Source organism: Lissotriton helveticus, chromosome 8, assembly GCF_964261635.1.
Source record: "Lissotriton helveticus chromosome 8, aLisHel1.1, whole genome shotgun sequence".
Taxonomy (NCBI): Eukaryota; Metazoa; Chordata; class Amphibia; order Caudata; family Salamandridae; genus Lissotriton; species Lissotriton helveticus.
The window spans coordinates 933,013,611-933,038,774 of NC_136069.1; the positions used below are offsets into that span (position 1 = coordinate 933,013,611).

At 42.5% G+C, this 25,164-nt stretch overlaps 1 protein-coding gene and 1 pseudogene across 4 annotated transcripts in view; one reads left to right on the forward strand and one right to left on the reverse strand.

Annotated features, from left to right (window-relative positions):
• ABI3BP (ABI family member 3 binding protein) overlaps window positions 1-22,685 on the reverse strand; it is a 2,192,437-nt gene extending 2,169,752 nt beyond the window's left edge. For 2 of the 4 annotated variants that reach the window (XM_078657774.1, XM_078657775.1), the window contains exon 1: window positions 22,432-22,654. In XM_078657774.1, coding sequence (XP_078513900.1) covers window positions 22,432-22,603 — 172 coding nt within the window. In that variant the 5' untranslated portion in view covers window positions 22,604-22,654. Of the gene's footprint in view, window positions 1-22,431 lie in introns of all 4 variants that reach the window. The other 2 variants (XM_078657771.1, XM_078657773.1) reach the window with 2 other exon arrangements.
• Window positions 22,686-24,335: 1,650 nt separating this feature from the next.
• LOC144773830 (uncharacterized) lies at window positions 24,336-24,939 on the forward strand (annotated as a pseudogene).
• The last annotated feature ends 225 nt before the right edge of the window (window positions 24,940-25,164 follow it).

A 25,164-nucleotide genomic window follows, 5' to 3' on the forward strand; every position in this document is an offset into this window, starting at 1 on the left:
TGTGAAAGCAAGAGGTATATTTGGACAGTATTCCAATATTCTGTTGGATAGATATTTGGGACCAGGCTTGTAGAAGGCCAAATGTGACATCATCAGCGATTTGAACATAATCCTTTTTTCCACCAGTAACCAGTGCAGTTGGATATGGTAGAGGGAGATTGAGGCATGTGTGGGGAGTTTAAATAAAAGGCAAATTGCTGTGTTCTGTACCATTTCGGGTCACTGTATCAGGTAGTCGGGGACCCATGGGTAAAGGATGTTATCCTTGTCCAGTCTTAAGAGAATAAATGCATAGACTACTGATTTCTGGGCTTTTCAGGGTAATAGGTTGAGAAATGTTTCTAACATTCTAAGTGTTCAATAGAAGGTTTTAACTACAGCTGAGATTTAAAATTTAAAGGATAGATATGTATTCACGTGCACCTCTAAGTTCTTATCCACCTCCGTGGAGTGGGGTGGGGGGTAATGTGCAACTACTCAAACCAGGCCACTGACCATCCAGGAAAGGGGTTGGCGCCAAAAAGCAAGACGTCAGTTTTCTCCGGGTTACATTGCAGGCGGTTGGTCTTAAGTCATCCCACTAAGCGATAAGTGGGGCAGTCCCGAATGTCGATATTACATTTTCTGGCAATACTAATAATAATTCTAGCAGCCTCTTTTTTGGCACTTTCAGAGTGCTAAGAAAAATGCTGATGCATCTACCGACCTGCTATCAATTCAGCTCAATCCTTCATTTCTTCCGAATTGGACCATCCAATCATTGTACTTGGGAATGATCCAAATCACCACTAGGGTTCTGCAAATACTTAAAAATATCACACCTCGCCTGGTGATTGGCTCAACAAGGCATGTTCATATTTCCAATCACCTGGTCAAATTACATTGGTTCACCATTCACAGGCATACTTTTTACATACTGTTCATAGTGCATATGGCCTTGAGCAATCGCAGCACTTCATTTCTTAAATCTAGTTTCCTAGGATAAATGCATTCCCATTCCTATTACTCAGCTTTAGCTACTCTATTTATACTGTTTATGCATCAGAGGACTCAGATATTTCTCTTACTTAGCAGCAAAAGCACAGAACTACCTACAATCACCTCTCACGACCCTATTCATCCATCATGCTATTCACAAAGCACTTAAAACTTGGAGCTTTGCTGAAATATTTATCTCTGACAGTTTTCTTGCTTCTACTTTCAGCAGTGGGACATCTCTTTGATGTCTCTGGTCCTACTTTAAGACTTGCTCATTCATTTTCATTAATGTTTATTTATTGGTAAATTTTCCTAACTAAAACTAGAAAACCAAAACAAAGGTGGTAAAGTCCTTAGTAGAACCACATTAGCGTATCTTGCCATATTGACAGTTACTTCAGGATGATCACATGGGAAATCACAGTTTGGCTTACACAACAACTAGGTTATGTTGATATTAGTTGCCCCATTTGAGTTGGCCCAGAGTAAGAGCCACATTGGCCCTTCTAATTGCCAGCCATCAGTGGGTGACTTGCCTTCATTCTTATTAGCAACCTCTAACATAGCAAGATTCTATTTCCATAAACATTGGTGCTATCAGGTATCTCTTGTGGCACTATCATAACTGAGCCACTCACACTTAACTATGCCTTACTGGCTGTGTGATACCTATCAGCGCAGGGATTTTTCCTGGTGAATGATATAGCCAAGGATATACCTCTCACGCAAATGTCGGTGCATGAAAGATCAGGGGCAACTTGTGGAAAGAGCATATGTTGATCTTGCAACGATGTACCCTCAAGCAGTCAAGTTTTATGACGCCTTCTTAATGCACACACTGTACTGCTGCTTCTAAAGATGCCACAATATGCAATGAATGCATCCTGTGATACCTGTGTTAAAGTCTACATTTTTATAGCACCTTCTTCATTACCCTACTAAACTGGCACACTCTCAAATGGAAGCCAGTTTTCTTGCACCAACAGCTCTTGTGCACCTTAATCTGAAAAAGGATTTTTTTTAACTATCACCACTTCAAAAATGCTCCAATGCACATTGCTTCCAGTATCTCCTAGGCCCACCTTCTCATTTGAACTGCCTTGTAGGTAGTTGCCTTAAAACCATAACTGTCATCTTCTACCTCTATCCTGTGGACCAGCCTAATTGACTTCCTCCAGTATAATTGGTGACCGAGTTGTTGACCTGAAATGGCATCTCCGCCATCCCAACTTTGATGGTTGTAGAGAACTTAGGACTGAGATTCGACAACTTACTGTCCTTACAACGCAGGTTTCCGCAGTGGTGGATACATGCTCTGGTTTCCTTCAAGCATTAAAACATATAATTTTCCTTCTATGGTGTAGTCTAATGGAACATTGGATCATGCACTTATCACCTCTAGGTTAGATTATCTTGAAGTTCTGTCTGTACCCTTTATTATTTAAAAACATTCTGCAAGATTTTGACAGATCTTAACAAGTGCGCTGACCTCCCTCCCTGGGAAACTACTCTCCCTCTACGTAGCACCGCCCAGCCATCTCCGCCACTGAGCTAAGGGCCCCATTAGATGGCAGGCGGATCACCCCCGCCGGGCCGGTGGTAGACACCGCCAGCCGGGCAGGGGCGATCCGCCTGCCATCCTTGCAGAAAAGACCCCCCGTCAAATTACAATGGCTGGGGGGTCCACGGCGGACGGAAAGACCGTCCTCCGCTTTTCCGCCCGGGCGACATGTCGACCGGGCGAAAAAGGGTTCAATATGGTGGCGGTGTCTAACAGACACCGCCAGCCATATTAGAATGGGGCCTTGAACATGCCTTTCCATGGCGGCAATGCCGCCATGAAAAGGCATGCAGAGTCTGCTTGGGGGGCCCGTTGCGGGCCCCCCGGGACTCCAGGGGGGGTGGTGCACATTGGGGGTACAACGTGGCAGGCACTGCGCTGTGCCTGTCACTTTGTGCATTGAAATGCACAACCTGCCTCTGTGGCAATGTTGTAAATGCTCTATGCGCCTGCCAGTGTGGCGGGCGCATTTTAATCAGGAGTGCGGGACACCTGCACCCTTATCGGGCGGTCCCAGTTCCCGAGGGTATGGCGGGCGATACTAATGGAGCCCTAGGAGAGCAGGGTTCGAGACCGCTATCGACCCGCTCCCCTACCTGCTTGCCTCTGCGCATATTTACTTCATTTTTAATCTTAGTCACAGTGCCTCTGCACATAGTTCCTTCTTCTAATCTTAGTCCCAGTGTCGTTTTGCTGCCATCCCTGTTGGCGCCAGCTCAGCCCCACCCAACTCCCGATCGCCGTTCCCGCCTTCCCGCCTCCCCTGCCCCATACTTAATAGAGACCACTGTGCCACCACGTCGCCAGAGCGGCAATGGCACAAGAAAGGCAAGCCTGTCTGTGCCCATCCGCGTCCCGACCACGGCCAGCGCCAGGAACCCTGGATCTCTAAAACCCCACCAATATGATTCCGCCACCGTCCATGCACTCAATCGCGGAAGACACACTGACTGCGAAAGATCCTCACAGAACACCACCCACGGACAGTTCTCCTGCAGACTCTGCCGAAGTTCCTTCACCATCGACAATGCCCCCCCACCGCACCGCCGAAGTCCTGACATGCATCCTCCTCAATGTGCGCTCCTTACACCAAAACACCTTAGAGATCTGAGACCTGATCGACACCCTCTCGCCTAACGTCCCGTCTTCACCGAAACCTGGACAAACACCACATCTGGTCCGACATCGCCAGGGTCATCCCCGATGGCTACAAGATCCAGAGAAAGGACCGCCCCCACCACCCAGGAGGAGGACTCGCCATCGTACACAAGACCTCCATCCGACTCTCCACCTCCAGCACGAGGGACCCCCACTCCAACACAGAACTCCTCCACTTTCAGATCCAGACCAGCCCCAGGACCACGCTACACGGCACCCTCATCTACAGACCCCCGGGACCTCGCACCCAATCCGCAATTACCATCGCCGAGCTCGTAGCACCCCATGCCTACACCTCCACGGACTACATCCTACTCGGAGACCTGAACTTCCATATCGACAACCTCAGCGACCCCGACTCCACCCCACTCCTTGACAACCTCGACAACCTTGGACTGAAGCAGCTCGTCAACACGCCTACCCACAGAGCTGGACACGCCCTCGACCCCCTCTTCGCATGAGGTGCTAACATTTGCTTCAGCCACACTTCCCAACCCCTCTGGAAGGACCACCACTGTGTACACTTTACCTTCAACACCACCACCGCACCCAAGCCCGCCCTGCGCCCGCGACGAAGGTACTGGAGCAAGGTCACAGAGAAACACCTCATCACCACCCTCCTCCAAGACCCCCCCAGTGCCACGGACGACACCAACTCCGCAGCCAAAGAATTTCACCACTGGATCGCCTGCTGCGCTGACAGGCTCACACCCCTCCGCCACCCCGCCAAACAACGCCCCCTAAAGGCTGCCTGGTTCACCACAGAACTACTAGAAGCCAGGCGCTCCTGCAGTTGCGTAGAGAAAACCTGGCAAAACCAGAAAATCACAGAAGCACTGAACGAACACAGGAGTGCCCTAAAAGAATACCACCATCACATAGGAGACACCAAACGGACCTTCATTAGGAACAAAATCCTCACCAACGCCAAAGAACTGTTCAACGGTAAACACCCAAAATATGGAATAAAAAATATCGGGAGGACATAATATTGAATCAGAAATATCGAGAGGACAGAATGTAGAATGGACATAATTTAGTTGGAAATAATATCGACATATAGGTAAGTAATATCGAATGTCATTAGATCGAATGTCAATATATAGTATGTTATAGTATAGAATGTCATAATATAGAATATTATATCGATTTCTAAAAAATTATATTATATGTTAGTATAAGTGTTAAAAGTATATACATTTTTTTGATGGATGTTACAATTTTTTTAAGGTAATGAATGTTATGTTAATTAAATTTTGCGTATATTAGTTCTGTAGCTAGTTGTGGGTTTATAGGGGAATAGGGTGGGAAGTAATCTAATTTAAATTAAAAATAATAATTAATTAATTAATAATCATATGGTTAATAATTAATATTGCTAATTAAGTTAATTAATGTATTATTAAATATTAAACAAGTTATTAATACAAGTTTTTAATTAATTGATAAATGTGTAAATTGTGTAAATTGTTAATAATTAGTAATTAATTAAATATTAGTTACTAACAATTAATGTATTAATATGTTAATTATGTTAATTTTTTTAGGAGTGTGTTGAGTGTTTATAGGGGAGTATGGTGTTTATTTAAATATTTGAAAATACATTTTTATTAATATTTATATAATATTTAATCAAAGTTATTTTATACTGTTAATTGTGTTAATTTATATATCATTGTTTTTATATTTTTGTTAATTGTGATTAGCTAATTAATTCACTTTTAATTAATTATGTTAATTTATTAATATGTTAGATTATTGGAGATGACGTTTATAGTGGAAAATATTTGGAGGTAAATTAAATTTGAAGAATACATTTTTTAAAAATTAATTTTAATTCAATTGTACGACTGGATCTACTAAATTCTTCTTCTATGCTATCTAACACGTTCCCTACTGTTGCACTCTCTGGAGTGGGAATAGTCATTTTTACCACTACGCTATCCAACTCTTTCCCCTCTGTTGCACTCACTGGATTTGGAATAGCAATTTTTACCCCACCGCTATCCAACTCTTTCCCTACTGTTACACTCTCTGGGTTGGGAATAGTAATTTTTACCCCTAAGCTATCCAACACTTTCACTACTGTTGCACTCATTGGAGTGGGAATAGTAATTTTTACCGACCCACTATCCAACACTTTCCCTACTGTTGCACTCACTGGAGTGGGAATAGTAATTTTTAACCCTACACTATCCAACACTTTCCCTACTGTTGCACTCACTGGAGTGGGAATAGTAATTTTTACCCTCCCACTATCCAACACTTTCCCTACTGTTGAACTCACTGGAGTGGGAATAGCAATTTTTACCCACCCGCTATCCAACACTTTCCCTACTGTTGCACTCACTGGAGTGGGAATAGTAAATTTTACCCTCCCGCTATCCAACACTTTCCCTACTGTTCCATTCACTGGAGTGGGAATAGTAATTTGTACCCACCTATCCAACAAATTCTCTACTTTTGCATTTGTTGGAGTGTGAATACAATTTTTTTCCCCTTAGCTATGTAATGTTTTTAATTTTGTTATATTTAATGTAGTGTAAATTAATAATTAAAATAAAAAGTATTACTTTAATTATTTACATTATTATATATTATTTATTTCTATATTTATATAATAGGTTTCTTTATGTATATGTAAATATATTTTTAAGAAAGTTTTAAATATGTTATAATTAAGATTAATAATAATTTTATAATATTAAGTAAATATATATGTTTTAAAAATCATGTTATTTTACATTACATTTATTATTTTTACATTTTAAGCTTTTGTACATTATTTTAACTATGTTTTATTTAATTGTGTTTATTATTTTATTACTTTTATATTATTTTTAATACATAATTTGATATTTTAGTTAACTATATTTTAACTATCGATATTTTGTACTCGATATTTTAGTACTTACCTCTTTGTAGGTAGGGATTCTATATTCAGTCCCTGGATATTTTTGAATCCATATTCTGGACAGTCGATATTCTGTCCCTCGATATTTAGTCACTGATCCCTGTTCAACGTCATCCAGCATCTCACCAAACCCCCCAGCGAAGCCACGGACATCACACCTTCCCAGGAACTCTTCAATATGCTCAGCTCCCACTTCCATCTGAAGATCTAGGCCCTCTATGACAATTTCAGCGAATGGACACCGGACACCACCCCCTCCCCACCTCCACTGACAAGCCAACCATCATGACCTGGAACTCCGCTACCATCGAACACATCACTGCGACCATGAAGAAAACTCACTAGGGAGCCCCGACAGACCCCTGCCCATCGCACATCTTCCACAGGGCCGCCGCCGCCATCGCACCAAACTAGGATGGACCATCAACGCCTCCTTCAGATCCGGGACCTTCCCAGATGACTGGAAGCGGGCGGAGGTTAAACCCCTCCTCAAGAAACCCTCGGCCGACCCAATGGACCTGAGAAACTACCAGCCCATCTCTTTCCTCCCCTTTGCGGCCAAAGTCACTGAGAGACTTGTAAACTCCCAGCTGACCGCCTTCATCACAAAGAACTCCATCCTAGACGCCTCCCAGTCTGGATTCCTCAGCAACAACAGCACCGAGACCGCCCTGCTTGTCGCCACTGATGACATCTGCATGCTACTCGATTTGCGACACACCGCGGCCCTCATCCTTCAAGACCTCTCCGCAGCCTTCGACACCGTAGCACACCGCACGCTCACAGCCAGCACGATGCGGGATTCAAGGAGCTGCCCTCAACTGGATCCTATCCTTTCTGTCTGGCAGAACCCAGAGGGTCAGACTCCCCCCTTCCTCTCCAAAACCACAGAGATCAACTGTGGAGTACCCCAAGGATCATCGCTCAGTCCCACGCTGTTCAACTTCTACATGGCCCCCCTCGCTGCCTTCATCAGATAGCATGGGCTCAGCATAGTATCCTACGCCGACGACACCCAGCTCATCCTCTCGGTCACGAAAAATCCTGAGAACACCAGGTTCTGCTACCAGGAAGGAATGAAGGACGTCACAGCCTGGATGTAGGACAGCTGCTTGATGCTCACCTCTGAAAAAAACGGTGTCCTCATCCTAGGACCCTCCACCTCCACCTGGGACAACACCTGGTGACCCCCCTGCCCTTGGAAGTCCACCCACCCCTACAGACCATGCACAAAACCTCGCCATCATCCTCGACCCCTCCCTCTCCATGACCCACCAGATCAACGCCTTCACTTCCACTAGTTTCAACTGCCTGCGCTTCCTCCACGAGACCTTCAAATGGATCCTCCCTGAATGCAGGAAGACCGTCACCCATGTACTGATAACCAACAGACTGGACTTCGTCAACACACTCTACGCTGGAATCAACAGAACTCTCCTACACAAACTCCAAACCCTCCAGAGCTCTGCAGCCAGACTCATACTCGGAACTCCGCACACATGACCCAACACCTACGAGACCTCCACTGGCTCCCCATCGAGAAGAGGGTTACTTTCAAACTCCTCATCCACGCCTACAAATCCCTCCACATCGGACCCGAATACCTCAACGAGAGAGTCTCCTTCCGTGTACCCAGGAGGAACCTCCTCTCCACCGACCTCGTCCTGGCAGAGACGCCCTGCATTCGCAGAAGGAGAGCAGGCGGGAAAGTTTTCTCCTACATCGAAGGACCTCAAGACCTGGCTTTTCAACTGATCCGGAGCTGCACCCACCTCCCCCTAGCACCTTGAGACCCTCATGGGTGAGTAGTGCGCTTTATAACCCCCTGATTGATTGATTGATTGAGATCACACTAAGCTTCTTCTTCGATTCCTAAATTCTCTTTCTTTGCTTCCACTGTATGTCCTACTTCGAATACCTGATCTCTCTCCTTCTTAACCTCCCATCCTTCACACACCTTCTAAGTATCTCTGCTCCAGCTGTCATTGATGTCTCTTTCTCTCCTACCCATTGATATCTGTTAACCTCCTGCAGCCAGCTATTCACCCAGGCAAGTCTGTGACATGGTCAGATTGCCAACTTTGGAACAAGGGGATCTGGGTTCTAATCCCGGCTGGGGCATTTTGCTAAAAATCGTGGATTTTTGGGCAAATTACTTAATCTCCCACTGCCTATACAATATAACAAATGCAAACTATAATATATTGTAAAGATATGAAATGTAATAGTGTCATTTAAAATGTGAAAGTATTTAATTGATGCATATATTCTTGAATCCCAGCCACCTCATTAATGTACCGAGCTTTGTAGTGCTTCAGCTAGGTTCACACTATTCAAATAATAGGAGTTTCGGATCATTAACGAGGTGAACAAAGAATGAACTTCCACAAACTGAAAAAAACACTGCTGTGCTAGATAAATAGTTACAGCAAAGGAGCCTTAGCCTACCACTGATAGATATGGCACGATGCAACAAACAGTCTCTCTCTGAGAAAAACATGTAAAGTGTTTAAACAACACAAAACAACAACCAAGACAAGACACCAATAGGTAAAGTTCCCAAACCCATTTAGTAAAAAGAAGAAACATGTAATGATCAAGATAATACCACATAAACAAAATTGAAGGTCAGTAGATATACATTTAAAAATGTTAAATATAAAAAAGCACTAAAAAAGCAACTAAGCACCAATGCTAATCACTGACTAAATAATGTTATTATATTATTTATTATTTTAATCTTTCCCAAGTATAAAGATAAGAACTTTAATTAAATGGAAAATCAACATTTTTATGAGCAAAGTGCTGGATTATTTCTCACAAAACCAATCAAGCATTGGAAAATCCAAATAGTCTGGCCTTGGCAAGCTAAAGCGATATTTTTTTTATTACTATTGCAAGCTTAAAATTATAAAATGAAAGAAGAAAACACATAGTGTCAACATGCTTGCAATAAAAACTTCAAATGAAAAAAAAATAATTTCATATAATTTTAATAAAATAATAGGGGTGCTTCTAAGCAGAGAGGTGTTCATAAAATAGGTATAGAACCCATTTCTGGTTTTAGTACACATCACAGGTAAATGCGCTTCTTTTTGTTGGAAAGAAAAGGGGGTAATGGCTCATGATCTCTTAGATGAAGCATGATTCCCAATGTGAATGAGGGATCTGGTGCCCTATTAAAAGGCATGCCTTAACACAGGGTAGAACATTGAGCTCACCAGTATGCACAGGGCACTATTTTGGTCCGCACGACTAGCACAGCCTTTTCATCACCTATGACTGTTTTAGGTAGGAAGAGCTGTGCTATTTCCATAAATACCCCCGCAGCCCATGGTCAGTGTTTTTAGAATATCTGTAACCAGTGGGCATTGTTTAAATAAACAAGGACGACTCAAATATAATAAAAAAATTAAAGCACGGGAAGAAAAAATGATAAGCAAAGTAAAGTATTGGCCTCCAGCTCTGTCACTGAAGTACACTTCTTGTAAAGTGAATGTGCACATTTGCTCATGAGAAAAACGCTGCTGATTATAGTGCAAGAGAGCCTATGGCTTAAGTGGGCAGACCCACTCTCCTATAACGTGCGATATAGTGGGTGCCTGGGTGGAATCAACATATGACTGACAGATAAACAGACCAATGGGTAAAGAAAGCTGACCCAAAGTCTCTATTTATATACTATGTATGTACACGTTATTTAGGAACATTTTGATTGCAAGAGGGTGGCAAAACAGCTTAAGCTGTTTTTTACGCCAGATGCAAAATTGGGTCCAATACATGGTCTGCTGTGTGTCCATAACTTCGAAAGCAAGACACATATATCTGACTGTTAACTGACATGAACTTTGAACCCATGTAACATGTCTTGAACACAGTATTCTCTTCCAGTATCTTCACAATATTTTTTGTAACCCAACTCGTCAGCCAAATATTTTTAATAAGCAATTTTCAAGCAGCAGAAGTTATGTGATTAGATGTTTTCATTTAAACATACATCTGATGAACAGCTGTGGAACTTGAGTAAAACATTATTTCTAAGAACAAATATTCAAGAGTAATTTGTAATTGCTAACATTTCCACAGCTTCTCCAGTGATCAAACAAGTATATACATTTCAACGGTAATATCCTCCTTGCCGTCCATTAAATAGACAACATTTGTGGTGCTTTATTGTGACACGAGGACGATTAAATGGGCCTTCCAAGCAATGTAATTCACTTTCCTATTATTCCATGAAGCTGATACATTTCTCATTATTTTTCCTTTCTGTAACAATGAATCCACACCAAACCGAGTCATTGTCACAACAGGTTGGTTGTCTTAGAGACCTGTATAGGGAGACATCAGCCGGGTAGTTTAAATTACACTTTACAATTGTCCAATGTTGACCCATGACCTGGGGAGTGAGCAAGTCTTTGCTTTTTCTAGGATGCTAAAAATGTGATATATGAGGCCTTTTTGTGTTCCATTCCTGCTCTAGTTAAGTATGAGACCGTTTATGTCCTATTTCTGTTTTTTTATTGAGCCAGAACCAAGTGACGGCGAACCCCATGCCCATGGTGGCAGTGGACTCACAGTCAGGGCTGGCTTTAGCGCTGGTGGTGCCTGGGTCAACAATCTTTGTTGGCACCTCCCATTACCTCCTCCTTGGATTCACTTTCTACCACCCAGCAAAAGTGCCCCTCATTTCTCCATAGCCCCTCTCTCACATGCATTTCATTGGTTTTAAAGCGTTGGTAAGGCTCGCTTTACAAATCCACCCAGCTTACCACGTACAATACAGATCTGTTCTTTGCAGCAGGCATATTAACCCGCTGTTCTACTTTATGGCAAGTCAAAACTGCCACTAGACAAAACTCAAATCTCCCTCTTTCTCTCTGGACAGACATGCAACTCTGCAGCAAGTGCTTTTTTAAATCATAAGGAATTGCTAAACACACCGCCCCCCCTAAGGTCTGCGCCCCCTTCCAGGTCAGCGCTGAGTGCGGCCGCACCTATGGCACCGCCCTAAAATCAGCCCTGCTAACAGCCAACCATCACAACCCAAGCAGCATATGGTGTATGTTTTGGTAATATCTTATTGCTTCAACAAGCTTGTGCCACAACGTTTCTGCTTGAGGTTAAGAAAACTGATCGTTGTCAAACAATATTGATTTGTTTTTTTTCCAATCATTTGACTGTTTAGTGACCATCAGGTGGATAGCAGTAGATGTTCTAGGTCTTGTGCTTTTTCAGCGGTGTGGCACCGAAAATGATTTATTTTTTAACGTAAGTTTGTGAGTAAAATGGTTTTGCCAAAGTTAATCCTTCTGAAATTAAAAATGATGCTATTAAAAGATAACATAATATTTCTAAATGCGGTCGGCTCTGCAAAGGAATCGCTGCAAACTCCCACCAGAGGCTCTCCTGGTGAGTTTATATACTGAAAAAAATACCAGCCAAAAACATCAATGGCTGTCGGTCTTTCAACGTGGCTTTTGAGTGGCCTTTTGCCCCGTAGTCACAAAACATGCTCTTAATCAGCAGTTGACATGTGCAACTAATGGCCCTCTGGGGAGATTGCCCTTTGACCTCAACATGGTACCAAAAAGGCATCAATTGCCTCTTTATCTGTTTACCAGAAAGTAAATTAGGACAGCCTCGGTGTAGATTATACAAATGATAGTATCTTGGTGTAGTGCACACTAAACTTAGCATGATACCTGAAACCCTCCCTCGCCTCCTGCTAATTAGAAGGCTGCACAAAACCACTTGGTAATCTGGGAGAGCGGCGCCAGATGCTAGTCCAGATGTGGTTTTCATTTAGGCACCGCATGCGTAGTATACGTTTCCTGCACCAATGTGTCAACTTATTATCCCATTGGGATCCAATCTACAATTGTATTTTCACCACTATGCTCTCTGTCGGAAACCTGCATTTGTTCTTATAAAGGGATAATCTAGCCACAGTTGAACATGTTAGCATTTTAACAGGTAAACAGTAGCCCGTACTCAAGAGTTGCTTTTATTTCATTCCCTAATATTCCGCAAATTAGAAGTGAAGATTTTACTCTATGCAATTCAAATTCACAAACTATTTTTCTATGAGCAGTTGTGTTTTACGCCAGTCTTGATTGTGACTTGCTCCTGAATTTCGGGCTGTAAAGCATTGTCATGGAAAAAAGGTTTTTGAACAGACCCTATCACCATTACGCTTACATAGCACATGCACCCGCCAGTTTGCAATGCCCAACATAGTACATGATCAATCTCCTTCTCTCCCTTTACCATAATATAGGGCAAGGCGCGAAGTAGGAATGTCCAGTTCAAAATACAATTTAGTATGCTAGCAATTCGTTTTCTTTTATTAATTTAGAAAAGATTCTTATTACTTCATAACAACCATACAAACCGCTTAATCACAAGTAATAAGAGGCTGAATGATGTATTCAGTGGAGTAAAACCATTCCTTTAGATGCTAGAGATCATATTATAATGGTAGACCAAATTAAAGAATATATGATACACTAAAGTGCCCAAACTACTTAAGAGTATATGATACACTAAAGTGCCCAAACTACTTAAGAGTATATGTTACACTAAAGTGCCCAAACATTCAACGAGGATAAAATATTTAATTTCCTATGATAATACTTTTTTGGTTGTACGTAGTAGCTTAATGTATTTAGTATACTTGTTTAAGCGTTTCACGTTGTTATGATTTTATGGGTGTTAACAAACAACAACTAAGAAAAAACTCATCTGAAATAAATATCGTAATTTATCTTGAACTCCTACTCTTGTCAGATCAATTAATGACACTGAGAAATTAAGTAGAATGCTGCTAAGAAGGGAACCCAAATAACAATTCAGACCTAAGTCTTCTGGTCACACATTCAACAACTTAGCGGCTAGGACGCTCTCCTCACATGTTGTAGGATCTCTGTAACTCAATGTATCGTTTAATTCTGAACGGGCTGGTAATTTTGAACATGTAGCAACTATTGCCCCAACAGTTTTACTCCTGCATTGTCATCCTCCACCGCAGAGGCCATTCATCACCAGTAATGCCCCCGTTGCTTGGCAATCTTTATTACTCCGAGTCCTGGCCTTCCTGAATGCAGTCCTGAGTCCCTCCCTCCCATCTGGGCATGGCGGGTGACTATTTCCTGTTTTACTGTTGTCTTTTTGGTATGGTATGTTACAGGCAGTGCTTCCATAGTTCTTCCCTTTTGATATGGCTCCTGGATAACGGGGGCCACCTTGAGGAAACTTTTTGGGTTTCAGCTAGGGAATTTGTTCTGCCAGAAAGAAGAAGTATCTCATGCGTAAGGACTGCATCCAGGAAGATGGACGAGGAGGTAATGCATTACTGCTGTTTGAATCCTTTGGCATCAATTACAATGATGGACCTCTTGTTACCCACTAACACGATGTTACAACAGTGGGATACAAAAGTTGTTTGCTACTGTTATGACATCGTCAGGGAAGCCTCTCTTTCTTTCTGTTTACCTGCCTTGCCCTGGTCTGTGGAGAACTGGGTGGACAGCAGAAGCACTTCTGTCAGTCTGACCTTCAGTCTACGACCTCACCAGGGTCGACAAAACAGGAAGCGGAAGAATGTCAGTGGTGCACTGTCAGCATGGGTCTCTGCAGACCTGCATTCACTGGGGGAAACATGCCACTCCGACCAGGGTCTCACGCAAAGTACCTACTAGTGTGGCACCTGCACTCTACTCTCTGCGCAGAGGGGTGGGGGTGGCACACAGAGTGGCGAGGTAAGAGGCAGGAGGCCAGGTACTTTTTGCATCTAGATGGAGGAATGAATGTAGCGAGTGGGGGGTGGCAGAAAGTTTGGTATTTCTTTTCAATTTGAGCTAGGGGAGGGTAAATGTAGCAGGAGGCGAGGTTTTTCTTTTCATTTTGGGTAAGGGTTGGAAAATGATGTCATGTTTGGCTCTCCGATTACTCTTCTGTCCCTGCACAGATGTGGGGCTGATGATTTGGGGGCCTCATAACATAAAGGTATTGCTGGGTAGAAAGTGAGCGACAGATGTTTTTCACCCTACTCTTCCGTGTGATATCATAGGCATCTCAAGCTCTGGTCCAGTTGGGAAACATCCTTTACAACGCAACTTTTACCACGCAGTGCCTTTACGACACAACTTTTACAACGCAAACCATTACAACGCATAGCGCTGGGGGGCGCTCTAGGATAGGGAATAAGTTTAATTTACTATCCAACACCTTCCCTAGTGTCCACGGGGACTGGAGTTGGAATACTAAATTAAACTATTCACTATCCAGCACCCCAAAGCGCTATGCGTTGTAAAGGTTTGCGTTGTAAAAACCGCGTTGTAAAGGCATGCGTGGTAAAAGCATGCATTGTAATGTCATACATCCGGTCCAGTTGTGTCATAGATGACTCACCAACCCCGTGGTCCAAAATATTCACTGTTACCCACAGTTAATTCTGTATATTCCTTCTCTGATAGAGGTCCTGGAAAGAATAGTCCGATCAGACCAAATTCTTTATTTCCAAGAAATACATTATTACAGAAAGATAGCATATCACCCATTTCATTGATATATACAATTACAAATATCATAAAATCACCAATACAGAAAAATTAAGTAAATCATTTCAACAAACACATATCAACAGCCTAAAATGAATATAAAATGATATTTGAATTAAAATATCTTCTCTCTCAAACTCCCTGGGCGATCTGCAGCTCATTATCTCACACATATTAAACTATTTGTAAATGCATCCGTTTAACCAAGCCCCAGGAACTTGTTTCGACAGTTTCGGCAATAAGAAAGTATTTTACAGGCCAACATAACAAAAATCAAGAGGAAGAGACAATCTGCATTATAAATCTCATTAAACAGAGCATCATAGAGTACTTAGCCCCAGAGGAGCTTAAACGTCAGATCTTAACTAGAAGAAATAAAGTGCATTGAGCGGGGCCAAATTATCACAATTCTCAAGTCTCATTCAGTCAGGCCTGCTAACAGATCCAGTTATCCAACTTCAGGGCCCTATCCCACAAGGTGGCCTGGATTGCAGCTGCAGTCTAACGCACCTCCTACTGGAACATTTTGTCTTAAGTACTAGAGTTGGTGATAGCGACGAATCTTCAGAATGCAGTTCCCTGAGTGCTTGTGGCAGTCCTTCCAGCCAAAACTGTGACTTTGTGCTTTAATTACAGAGGGGCATATCTACAAGCCCATTTTCGCAGCTTTAGCTGCCCGATTTCAGCCGAAAAGCGGCGAAATAAACATCTCACTATTTTCAAGGACACGCTAACGCGTTTCCTTGATTCAGTAGCCATTTTCTCTCCATTTTGCATGTCAGCAATTATTATCGCTAATGACATGCAAAATAGGCGTTCCTCACAATATCTGCATGATTTACATGGCAGACAGACCTTCGCACTATTAACACTGCGGCCCCAGCGATGTAAAAACTGTGCTAACTGCGGTTATCGCATAAAGTTAACGTCTGCTTTTTCTTCTACTTAGCTATGCTGATAATGGGAGGTGGAACGCCATGTTATGACCACACTCCCCTATCAGCAAGCATCTCCATAATCATAGCTGGATTTCAGGCAATGTTTCTGTTTCTCGCCGTCTATTGCTGGAATTACATTGCCAGTTCGCAAAGTGTTGATAATACGCCGCTAACACGGCGATGTAATTCAGCGATAGACGCGATAAACAGAAATGCGCTAAGTGCGCTTAGCGATGTTTACCGCTCTTTCTCAATAATATGCCCCATAGTTCTTTTCTTACAACTGCTCATGTGAGAATTGTGTAGCACCGTAAATAAAAGCTGCTACTGTTACCACAACTAAAAGTCTGTGGTTTATTGACTTTAGGAATGATGGAAAAGTGAGTGGCTCTCAGGTTACACACAGGATTCAGTAGAGAATTTACTTTCCAAGTGAGCTATCATGAAACTAGGAAGGAGTGCGGTATAAAAAAGACTAAGAAAGAAGGATTGATGGAGTAGCAGAAACCTGACACCTATTGTATCTTTTATAAGTCCGATTAACATAACTTTTTTCGGTGGGTGTCTTATTTTTAGAAATACATTAGTACATCGCATCTAAGTAGGAAGTGAGACACAACACCTCACAGAAAATGCTTTGTGAAGTGTATCCGGTCTATTTGTTGTCATGGATGCTGGCCTGCTTTCCCACACAAAGCACTTGCATGTCCATAAGAAGGTCTAGCAGGAAGTGAGGAGTGGCCTTAGCAAGGGTCTCGAGGTCACTATGGATATAACACGATAGCTACCAACCCAGAGATGCATTTACTGTGCCGATTCACAAAGATTTTTTCTTTGGGTAAATGTACCTTGCTACTTCATACTTAAGAGTAGGCCACACCTACTTATGGATAAAGTCTTTGTGAATTAGGTCAACATTTTCCATCATTTTTTTAATTTACTAAAGTGTTTTGTAAAGTCGCAGCTTGCTGCAGTGGGTCTACATCACTGCACTTGAGCGAATGCGAATGTAGGGATACCCAGTTGCGGAGCAGAAACAGAGTTTCATTCAGCTCAGCTTTTGTTGCATTGTGTTTCCCTAAAAAAACCTTGTTGTTAAGCAATCCTGTGTGTATTTTAGAGTTTAGGGTAAGGCACTCAGAATTCAAATGAATGATTTTGATTTATCAGGCAGGCTGAAGTTCTTTCGTAGTTTGGTTGAAATGCAAAGGGATATACCACACTTATTATATGCATTGTATCACATGACAATTATATTTCATTCATTACATTAACTAATCACTGCATTGCAAGGTAAGAATAGGTAAGCATATTAGATGAATGAAGTACCTAAAATTGTTTGGAAAGTAAAAATAGTAATAATAATATACCATGATGATGTAGTTTTAGAGTGGGGTCTCCATCAAGTAGCTCTGGAGCTACTAGTAGCTCACCAGCACCCTTAAAGTAGCACTTAGAGGTGAAACCAAACAAATCTCAGAGAGTCTGTGCATATTAAAGACGGCATCGCTGGTAGTTTCAAGACCCATAAGAGTTGCAGCCGGCCAAACTAATGGCAGGGCTTCATGATAACACCCAAGCACACACTGTGTTGGCTTATGGTGTCGGCCCCATGGCCATCTTTATCCACTTTAAATCTAAATAACAAGCAGAATTACCACATTATACGCCCTGCTCTATCAGTCACAGCACATCTGACATGTGTGACATTAAAGAAAAGTAGCAGCCGTAACTGGTGCTGACCCGCCAAACTGTGTGACTGCAGGACCTGAGTTGAGAGCATGATCTACGCGAGAGCTGATGAAAGCAGAGTATGGATACAGGGCAGTGAAAAGTAGGGTGTGTGTGGTTGCTAGCTGAATGATAATTCAATTTGAGTCGGGGAGACTTACTGCTGTCGTTATGACCTTTGGGCCACAAGACATGTGATGATTTGAATGTTACTTCATTACTCGGGTGGAGGCATTTAATAATGATAAATGTTTTCCTGGAATTTCTGCTGGTAACCTTTGGTGGTCACTACTGATAACCCTGCTTAGGGTGGTCATAGTGTAATGTTGATAAATATTATCAGTATTTTACATTGATAGAATATGCTAGTAGCTCGGAAGGACTTTCCTTGAGCAGAAGTAGTTCTCACTACAGAAAAGGTTGGAGATCCCTTTATACTAAATGAAATATTATTGCAGGTTGGTATTATTGATCTGTGCATAGTGTCACAAACTTTAATGGAAGTAGTATGTGCTGATTGTTGTAGGGCATTTTTTTTAATGAGTGTAGTCGTACTTCAAGATGTTTTCTTTCAGCCTAAGGTTTGTAAACATGTCTATAAACATGAAGAACTTTTGTTAACATGGTAATAAATATTAAGGACCATTGCGAATACGGTAATGCCATAGCTATGCCTAACTCTGAAAATTTTTTGTGCTACCTGTTGGAGTTTTATATAGCATGAACTTGTACCGTGTGCATCAGAGCACTATTCTTAGACGCACTGAGATTAAATAATTTACCCAGAATCATAGGGAGTTGAGCCGAGGCCGGAATTCAAGCCTGGTTCCTCGGTTCAGAGGTCTGCAGCTCTTGCCACGTGGCTGCATCTCCGATGCTACAACATGGCCCAGGTTTGATTGTCTCCCTGTTCTTAGTTGTCAAATGGAAACAGACTCTACAAGTGGCAATATCTGTTGAAAGTTAAAGCATTGCATTGACTTTGTCATAAATAATAGACAGCATCCTATGAACAGGTACTTTATAGGATACAAGACCAAGAACAAATATTCCAGCAGGTGTGAACCCCCTTTCTTTGCGATTCCTGAAATTCGAATTCTCTTTTCTTTCCCTCCCTATATATAGCTTTATCCCTTCTCCTTTTTCCCTTTCCCTCCTTTTTTCCTCTTCCTTAATATAATACAGGTGTGAATTATTTGTCGCATACTGATTTATATTTACTATATTGTTTTGTAACCTATGAAATTGCCTACCTTTGAACTCCAATAAAAAATTATGACACAAAAAATAAATAATGGAACATTGTTCTGCCATTCTGAATTTATCTACCCATTTAATGAGGCTTCTTTGAAGACTAAGGACATTTCAAGTCTGGAAACTAGTAGCTACCGGTTATAAGTAATACGATGTACAGCTTAGAGAGAGGATCCAACTGACACTTGGAAGTCTTTTTTTCTCAGAAACAAGGTGTCTCCCAAGTCCTAGTGAGTGTGACGTACGTCTGTACTGTTTGTGCTCATAGCAGATGCTTAGCAGATTATGAAAAAAGGATGCAGCCAAATTAAAAATTGGCAGAATTATCTGCGTATTCATACAACGTCTAACCTTGGGGAAGTCTCGAAAGTAAGCACTTTAGTCTTGTGTAGTTCAGCAGAACGCGGGGTTTCTTCATTGTTTACCTAGGTCAGTGGTTTCACGTATGTTACATGTCGTTCAGTGATGAAAACCACATAGACTTCTCAGAAAATGAATACAGTAAAAGCACAGTATACGTTTCCCTGCCAAGCACTCGCGAGAGAAGTTCATGTATGGAAAATAGTCCATTTAAGCCACTAATGATATCTTTTTTAGCTCAGAGCCAACACATAAACAAAGCTTTAAAACAGCTTGCATTCAACTAAAGTCAGAATGTAGCTGGGATGAGGACAGCCTAGGAATCCCACACATTCTCCAGAGGCAGAAAGACAAGCGTACCCTACCCTAGGCACAGCCAGCACCTACACTGTTTCTTCCTTCAGATCAACAGCAAGCCTAAACTTCTTAACCATACATCTGGGGACAGCTCTCAATATGTTTGTAGGGATCACATTTAAATATCGGGGTACGGTGGATGAAAGTTTTAGCACTGCCCAGAAGGGACAGTAAAACCGCCATGGCTACCTTTTACTAATATGAGCGTGTCCGTCAAGTGGAAACCATCTGGGGGGCTTGGGCATGGCCATGGTTTGGTTGTCTGGGTTCAGAATGAAATGTGATCTTGTAGTTTGCTCACAGTAACACTCTAGCTCTTTGCTGCAGAGCGTGGTTAATCTTATTCCACATGAAGCCCTGACATGCACATTGCCATGTTGGATGGTGTTTGCATGCACATACCAGCAATACCTCGGTCTCTAGCTGTGGTTACGGAGAAACATACAGGTAGCACACATGTAATGATAAACGAGAGCTTCGTCTTTGCCAATGCAGCATGAACCATTTTCTAACCATAAGACAAGGCTTTCACTCGGGTACCTCACTGATGACTCACTCATAGGGTGAGCTGAATACAGAGATACTGCAGTGTATTGATTCTCAAGACCAGGTAAGTCTCTTCGTTATATAAAAGTAGAATTGATACAACTTGGCCTCATCAAGCCAGGCATGATGAGCCAGCGCTTGCTTTTTTACACACTTTTCATGCTGACGCGTATATGCCTGTGCTCCTACCACACGTTGTAGAATAGAGTATACTATTTGCTGAAAGGCCATCATTGGTTGATGGTGTCACATACGACGTGGATACATTTGGACAGAAACGTGGAACTACTTACTGCATTTATTGGCATCTGGAAACATGACTGCGTAATCCCAGTACCTTTTGTATCAAGCAACACTGCCAAGCACACGCAGACGTTGGACTAACACCCCACCAATCATTCTAATGATTATGCAGCAGGAAACACATGACAACATGTTAAGGACTTGTCTGGGCAAAGGGCATGTTCAACTTTTGCATGTTTCTCTAGTTTGCAAAGTCAGTTTCTGTCACCGGAAGACTTTCACGGTCCCTAGAGGATGGGTGCAGATGCAAACGTCAAGTTCGTGCAGTCAAAAGCAAGGTACATCTTCAAAGCAAGAAAAAAAGGTGCATGTAGATTAATGCAACGCTGCAATTCTGATAACATGACCAACATTAGACTAACTTCACCCACAGTGAAGACAGACACTAATAAGAAAAGGAACCCTTGTTCACCTGAGGCAGCCTCTGCACTTTTCATTCTGTGTGGAATTGTGTATTTGCGGTCTGTTATTGCATTTAATCCAACAAATAGGAGAGTCATGATTGTCAATACATGCATCTACATTCGGATTATACATTTCCTATAAGTATTACATTAGGAACGCAAACCAGCTGTAAAGCACCTCGCCCTTTACGATGGTCAGCGGACTAGGAATAGGTAGACTCCCTTCCCTCCCTCTCCCAGGCAGAAAAACGATAGCCAACAGCGAATTGCTCTGTGATGTCACAGCCAGCGGTGCCTGAAAGAGAGAAATCGCAAAACGTACAGGTATGCTGCGAGCCCGTATGCCCCCTCCCCCCCCCCCCTATCAGCAACAGGAGGCGATCTAAAGAACCGGATCTAAAACACATCAGCTTTATTCACATCTGTACGTTCGGGCAGACTCGATGGGACAGGCGCACAAACAAGTCCGTTCACAGATCAAACCGAATTAGCCTGTAGTTGGGGCCAACACAACATAAGTTCTCAACAGCATGCACTGCCCTCTGACCCCAGCACGTGCATAGAGCCCTATGGAGCAGAATGAATGCCACTCCTCAATACCACCCCAAATGATCTAACTTTAGAATCAATTTCTAAATCAAAAGCTGCGGCGCACAATGAAATACGGTATGAACGACCGCCTTTTAGCTCCCCAGGTGACAATAATGTATAAAAGGAAAGTACAGTAGAATAAAAAAACAGCCGTGGGCGCGTTTTCACAAATGCCATTTTAATTTTACTCTACAGCTGTTCTTGCAGCAGTGAAATGCCAGCACTGAAGTGCCCAGGATCAGATTAGCAAGGGGCCGAGTGTCCCTTCGTACCATGCAAACCTCCTGTCAAACTCTGGCACTGGCGCTATTTAATCTGAGCTCGCAAGCCGTTGCGTGACAACAGAAGGAAATCAATAGAAAACAAGAAAGTTTCGAGCGTTGCACCGACCGGCTGGGCACTGCCTGAGCTGTCCAGCGCCCCCTCGGCCAGATAAGGAGGTCTGCGCCTGTGCACGCAAAGGACAGATACACCGACGCAGCTCCATGCAGCTCGCCCAGTTTGTCACCCATACGCGTATTATAATTATTTTCCTGTGCAAGAACGTTATATCTATTTTGCCATGCACAGGGCATTACGTTCCCACGCCCCCCCCCTCATATACACACACACAAAAAAAGTCTCGCTGTCGCTGCACGTTCATCTAATTTTAAATGTAACTGATTTCACACGGAATCGTTTTGCCCATAGCATCATCTTTTTTTGCATGCTGCTAGCTAGCGTTCTGTCATCAAACAAGCTGTTTCAAGGATAATAGAATTGAAGTGCTACTTGCCTCCAGGCAATTTCTGTGCACGTCCCACGTGAACTGCAACATCCCAACAGAAAAGTAGGCAGAGCAGTCTTGGTATCATGGTTACAATCACAAGCCGGTAGTCACTGGGTGATGCTGAATATCTCACACGAGGTACTGCAGCTGCAGTGCAGTGAGCGGCTCTCCCAGTCATACAGCCAACAACTTTCACATGAGCAAACTTTCGGAGGGAGGAGACCGCGTGACGTAACAACCTGTCCCTGACATGCTCTCATTAGCATAGAAGGGCTATCATCCGATCACCCCCAGCGCGCGGGCCGGGTTGGCAGCATCCCGCAGTGTCCGTCGCTCGGGAGGGAAAGTACTGCTTTGCACTGCCTTCTTTCAGTTGAAAAAGAACCCACGCCAGTTCCCCCTTAGAACCGGCGCGAGAGTCTGGAAGCTATCTGAAGCCAAATTATGTTTGCTCTGCTTTATGCCTTTCAGCATTACTGGACTGCAGCTGAGCGAAGAAAGGCACAGAAAGGTAATGCGATTTACTCGACTTCAAACCGAGTGACGAGAACTTGTAAACATCTCACGCCAAGTGCCACGCCTTACCTTACCAAGACACCCTACTGACTAATTAGAATAATCTTTTGCTGTCATTTGTCAGTACATATACACATTAAATGGATAACAGGCGCTGAAGTACCATACCAACCTCAAACATTGTGGAAAACAGGTCTCTTGTGTCCCCCCGGTAATTAATTTGTTAAAACCTAGGTGCCAAGGCCCAAGGTTTTTATCACGGGTCCACTGTAGTTGGCATAACCCACATCACTTTAAACTGCAGGTTTAAATGTGGGTTGTATCATTTTTACAGATCTGTTAAATGGTCTAATAATCTACGTTGATTAAAAATACACACTCAGGGGCGCTCTGTGGTGAATTCTCCTAAATACGTGGCAGCGTGTGCAAATAAGTGCCAGTACCCAACACACACTAGCACAAATTAAGCACTGTCATATCATCTCAGCCTGCTGTAATAACGGGCTGCACTTTACATCATATCACACACGACACAACATGAATCAATTATGCCATGGATACCCCAGTGAATATACATACAGTGGATGAGCAGTGTAATCACAAAACGTGTGTCCTATCACAACTGAGCAGCAGCAGTGGATAAACTAAACCAACAGAGGAAGAAAAAAGAAGTGAAAAAGAGACAACCCGGGTTAGACCATATGTGCGATGGTACTTTAAGTGCACAGGGCGAATAAACATCATTTTCATCTGTTCATGATGGACTGCACACTTTAGGTATTACAGAAGGAGACTTGTTACCGACAATATTTATTGATCCAAACACCTTTCCTTGTCCCTGTACTTACATTATTGAGGTGTGTTTAACACCTCCCCAAACACCACGTTGTTAAAACAACGTTGATTCCACCTCACAGGATTTCTTTGTCCTTCATACTTGGTGTATTTTAACCCTTCCCTTCACACAGTTACCCCAACCATTAGTAATCAAAGTTGTGCAGAATGGGAGTGTGGGTGGGTAGTATATATTTTAGATTAATGTTATTGCTTTAGTTGAAATGTATTTGGATTTTTTAAATTTTATTTGGATATTTTAATTGGATGTGAGAAGAAGGGACGGATACCTTTTGCCATCATGCAAAAAGCAACAGTTGTCCAGCCCCTGAAGTGACATCACTTCCGTTATCGGGACTTCTGGGTCACTGGGTCATAGCGACTCTCAAGATTTCAGAGACGCCACAGAGTCCAACGAAAATCATGAGGTTAATAAAAATCTTTATAGACACTTACTTATACCAAATATATATATGCTAATAATTTATTTTTAACTAATAGTCTGTCTTTCTTTTTTGAACTGTAGAAAGCATATGTTCAAAGCATCAGCAAAAATAGCCATGGTAAAGGGGACGTCACCAAATGTTAACGCTGTAAATCTTTACTGCTTATGCTGTTTAAAACAGACTGAAAATTTCACAGTCCAAAACAAAGAGCCGCATAAGAAATGTGTTTGTACCTATATTATCGCAGATTTTGAAAAGGAAGGTCTAGGCGTACCCTATGACGCCCTACGGCCTGTTAAAGGTTTTGCTTCAACTGTTGTGAGCACATGTACCAAATGTGACTACTATAACCTCTGTTACAGCCATAAAGTTAATGATCCACAGCAGGAGGCTCACTAGTGCCTATATGACTCATACACTTCAAGAATAATCCGTCATATATGTAGCATGCTAGACCCTACAAAGTATATCAACTGTTGAGGATAGTGTATGGTTAATCCAAGGAAAAAAAATGTCCACCTTGATATGATTAAGGTCTTGTCGACCACACTCAAAGAGATCAAGTGTTCGAGTGAGCTAATCTCAATACTCTGTTGTCTGGAAGGTTTGTGTACGTGTTTTGTTAGAAGGATGGCAGAAAGGGCTATACAAAGGTATGTGCGATATTTACCTCAAAAATAGGCGAGTTAGCTCTTTAGTTCCTCAAAAACTGTTTTAAAACAAGATGAGTCCCACAGTATCGTGTCATCATTGTATTATTTAACCGTACAAACGTACTCACTTTTAGGCCAAGCATCAGAATGTCGGTGCACAAGATGCTTCTGAGTTACGTCCAGGATACATATGTATTGCAAGATTGGTATATGTGTTACTTAAAGAAAGAAGAGCTGAAATACAGCCTGTAACTCTGCAGTATATGAAGCTTGGTGAGCTGCTCACAGCA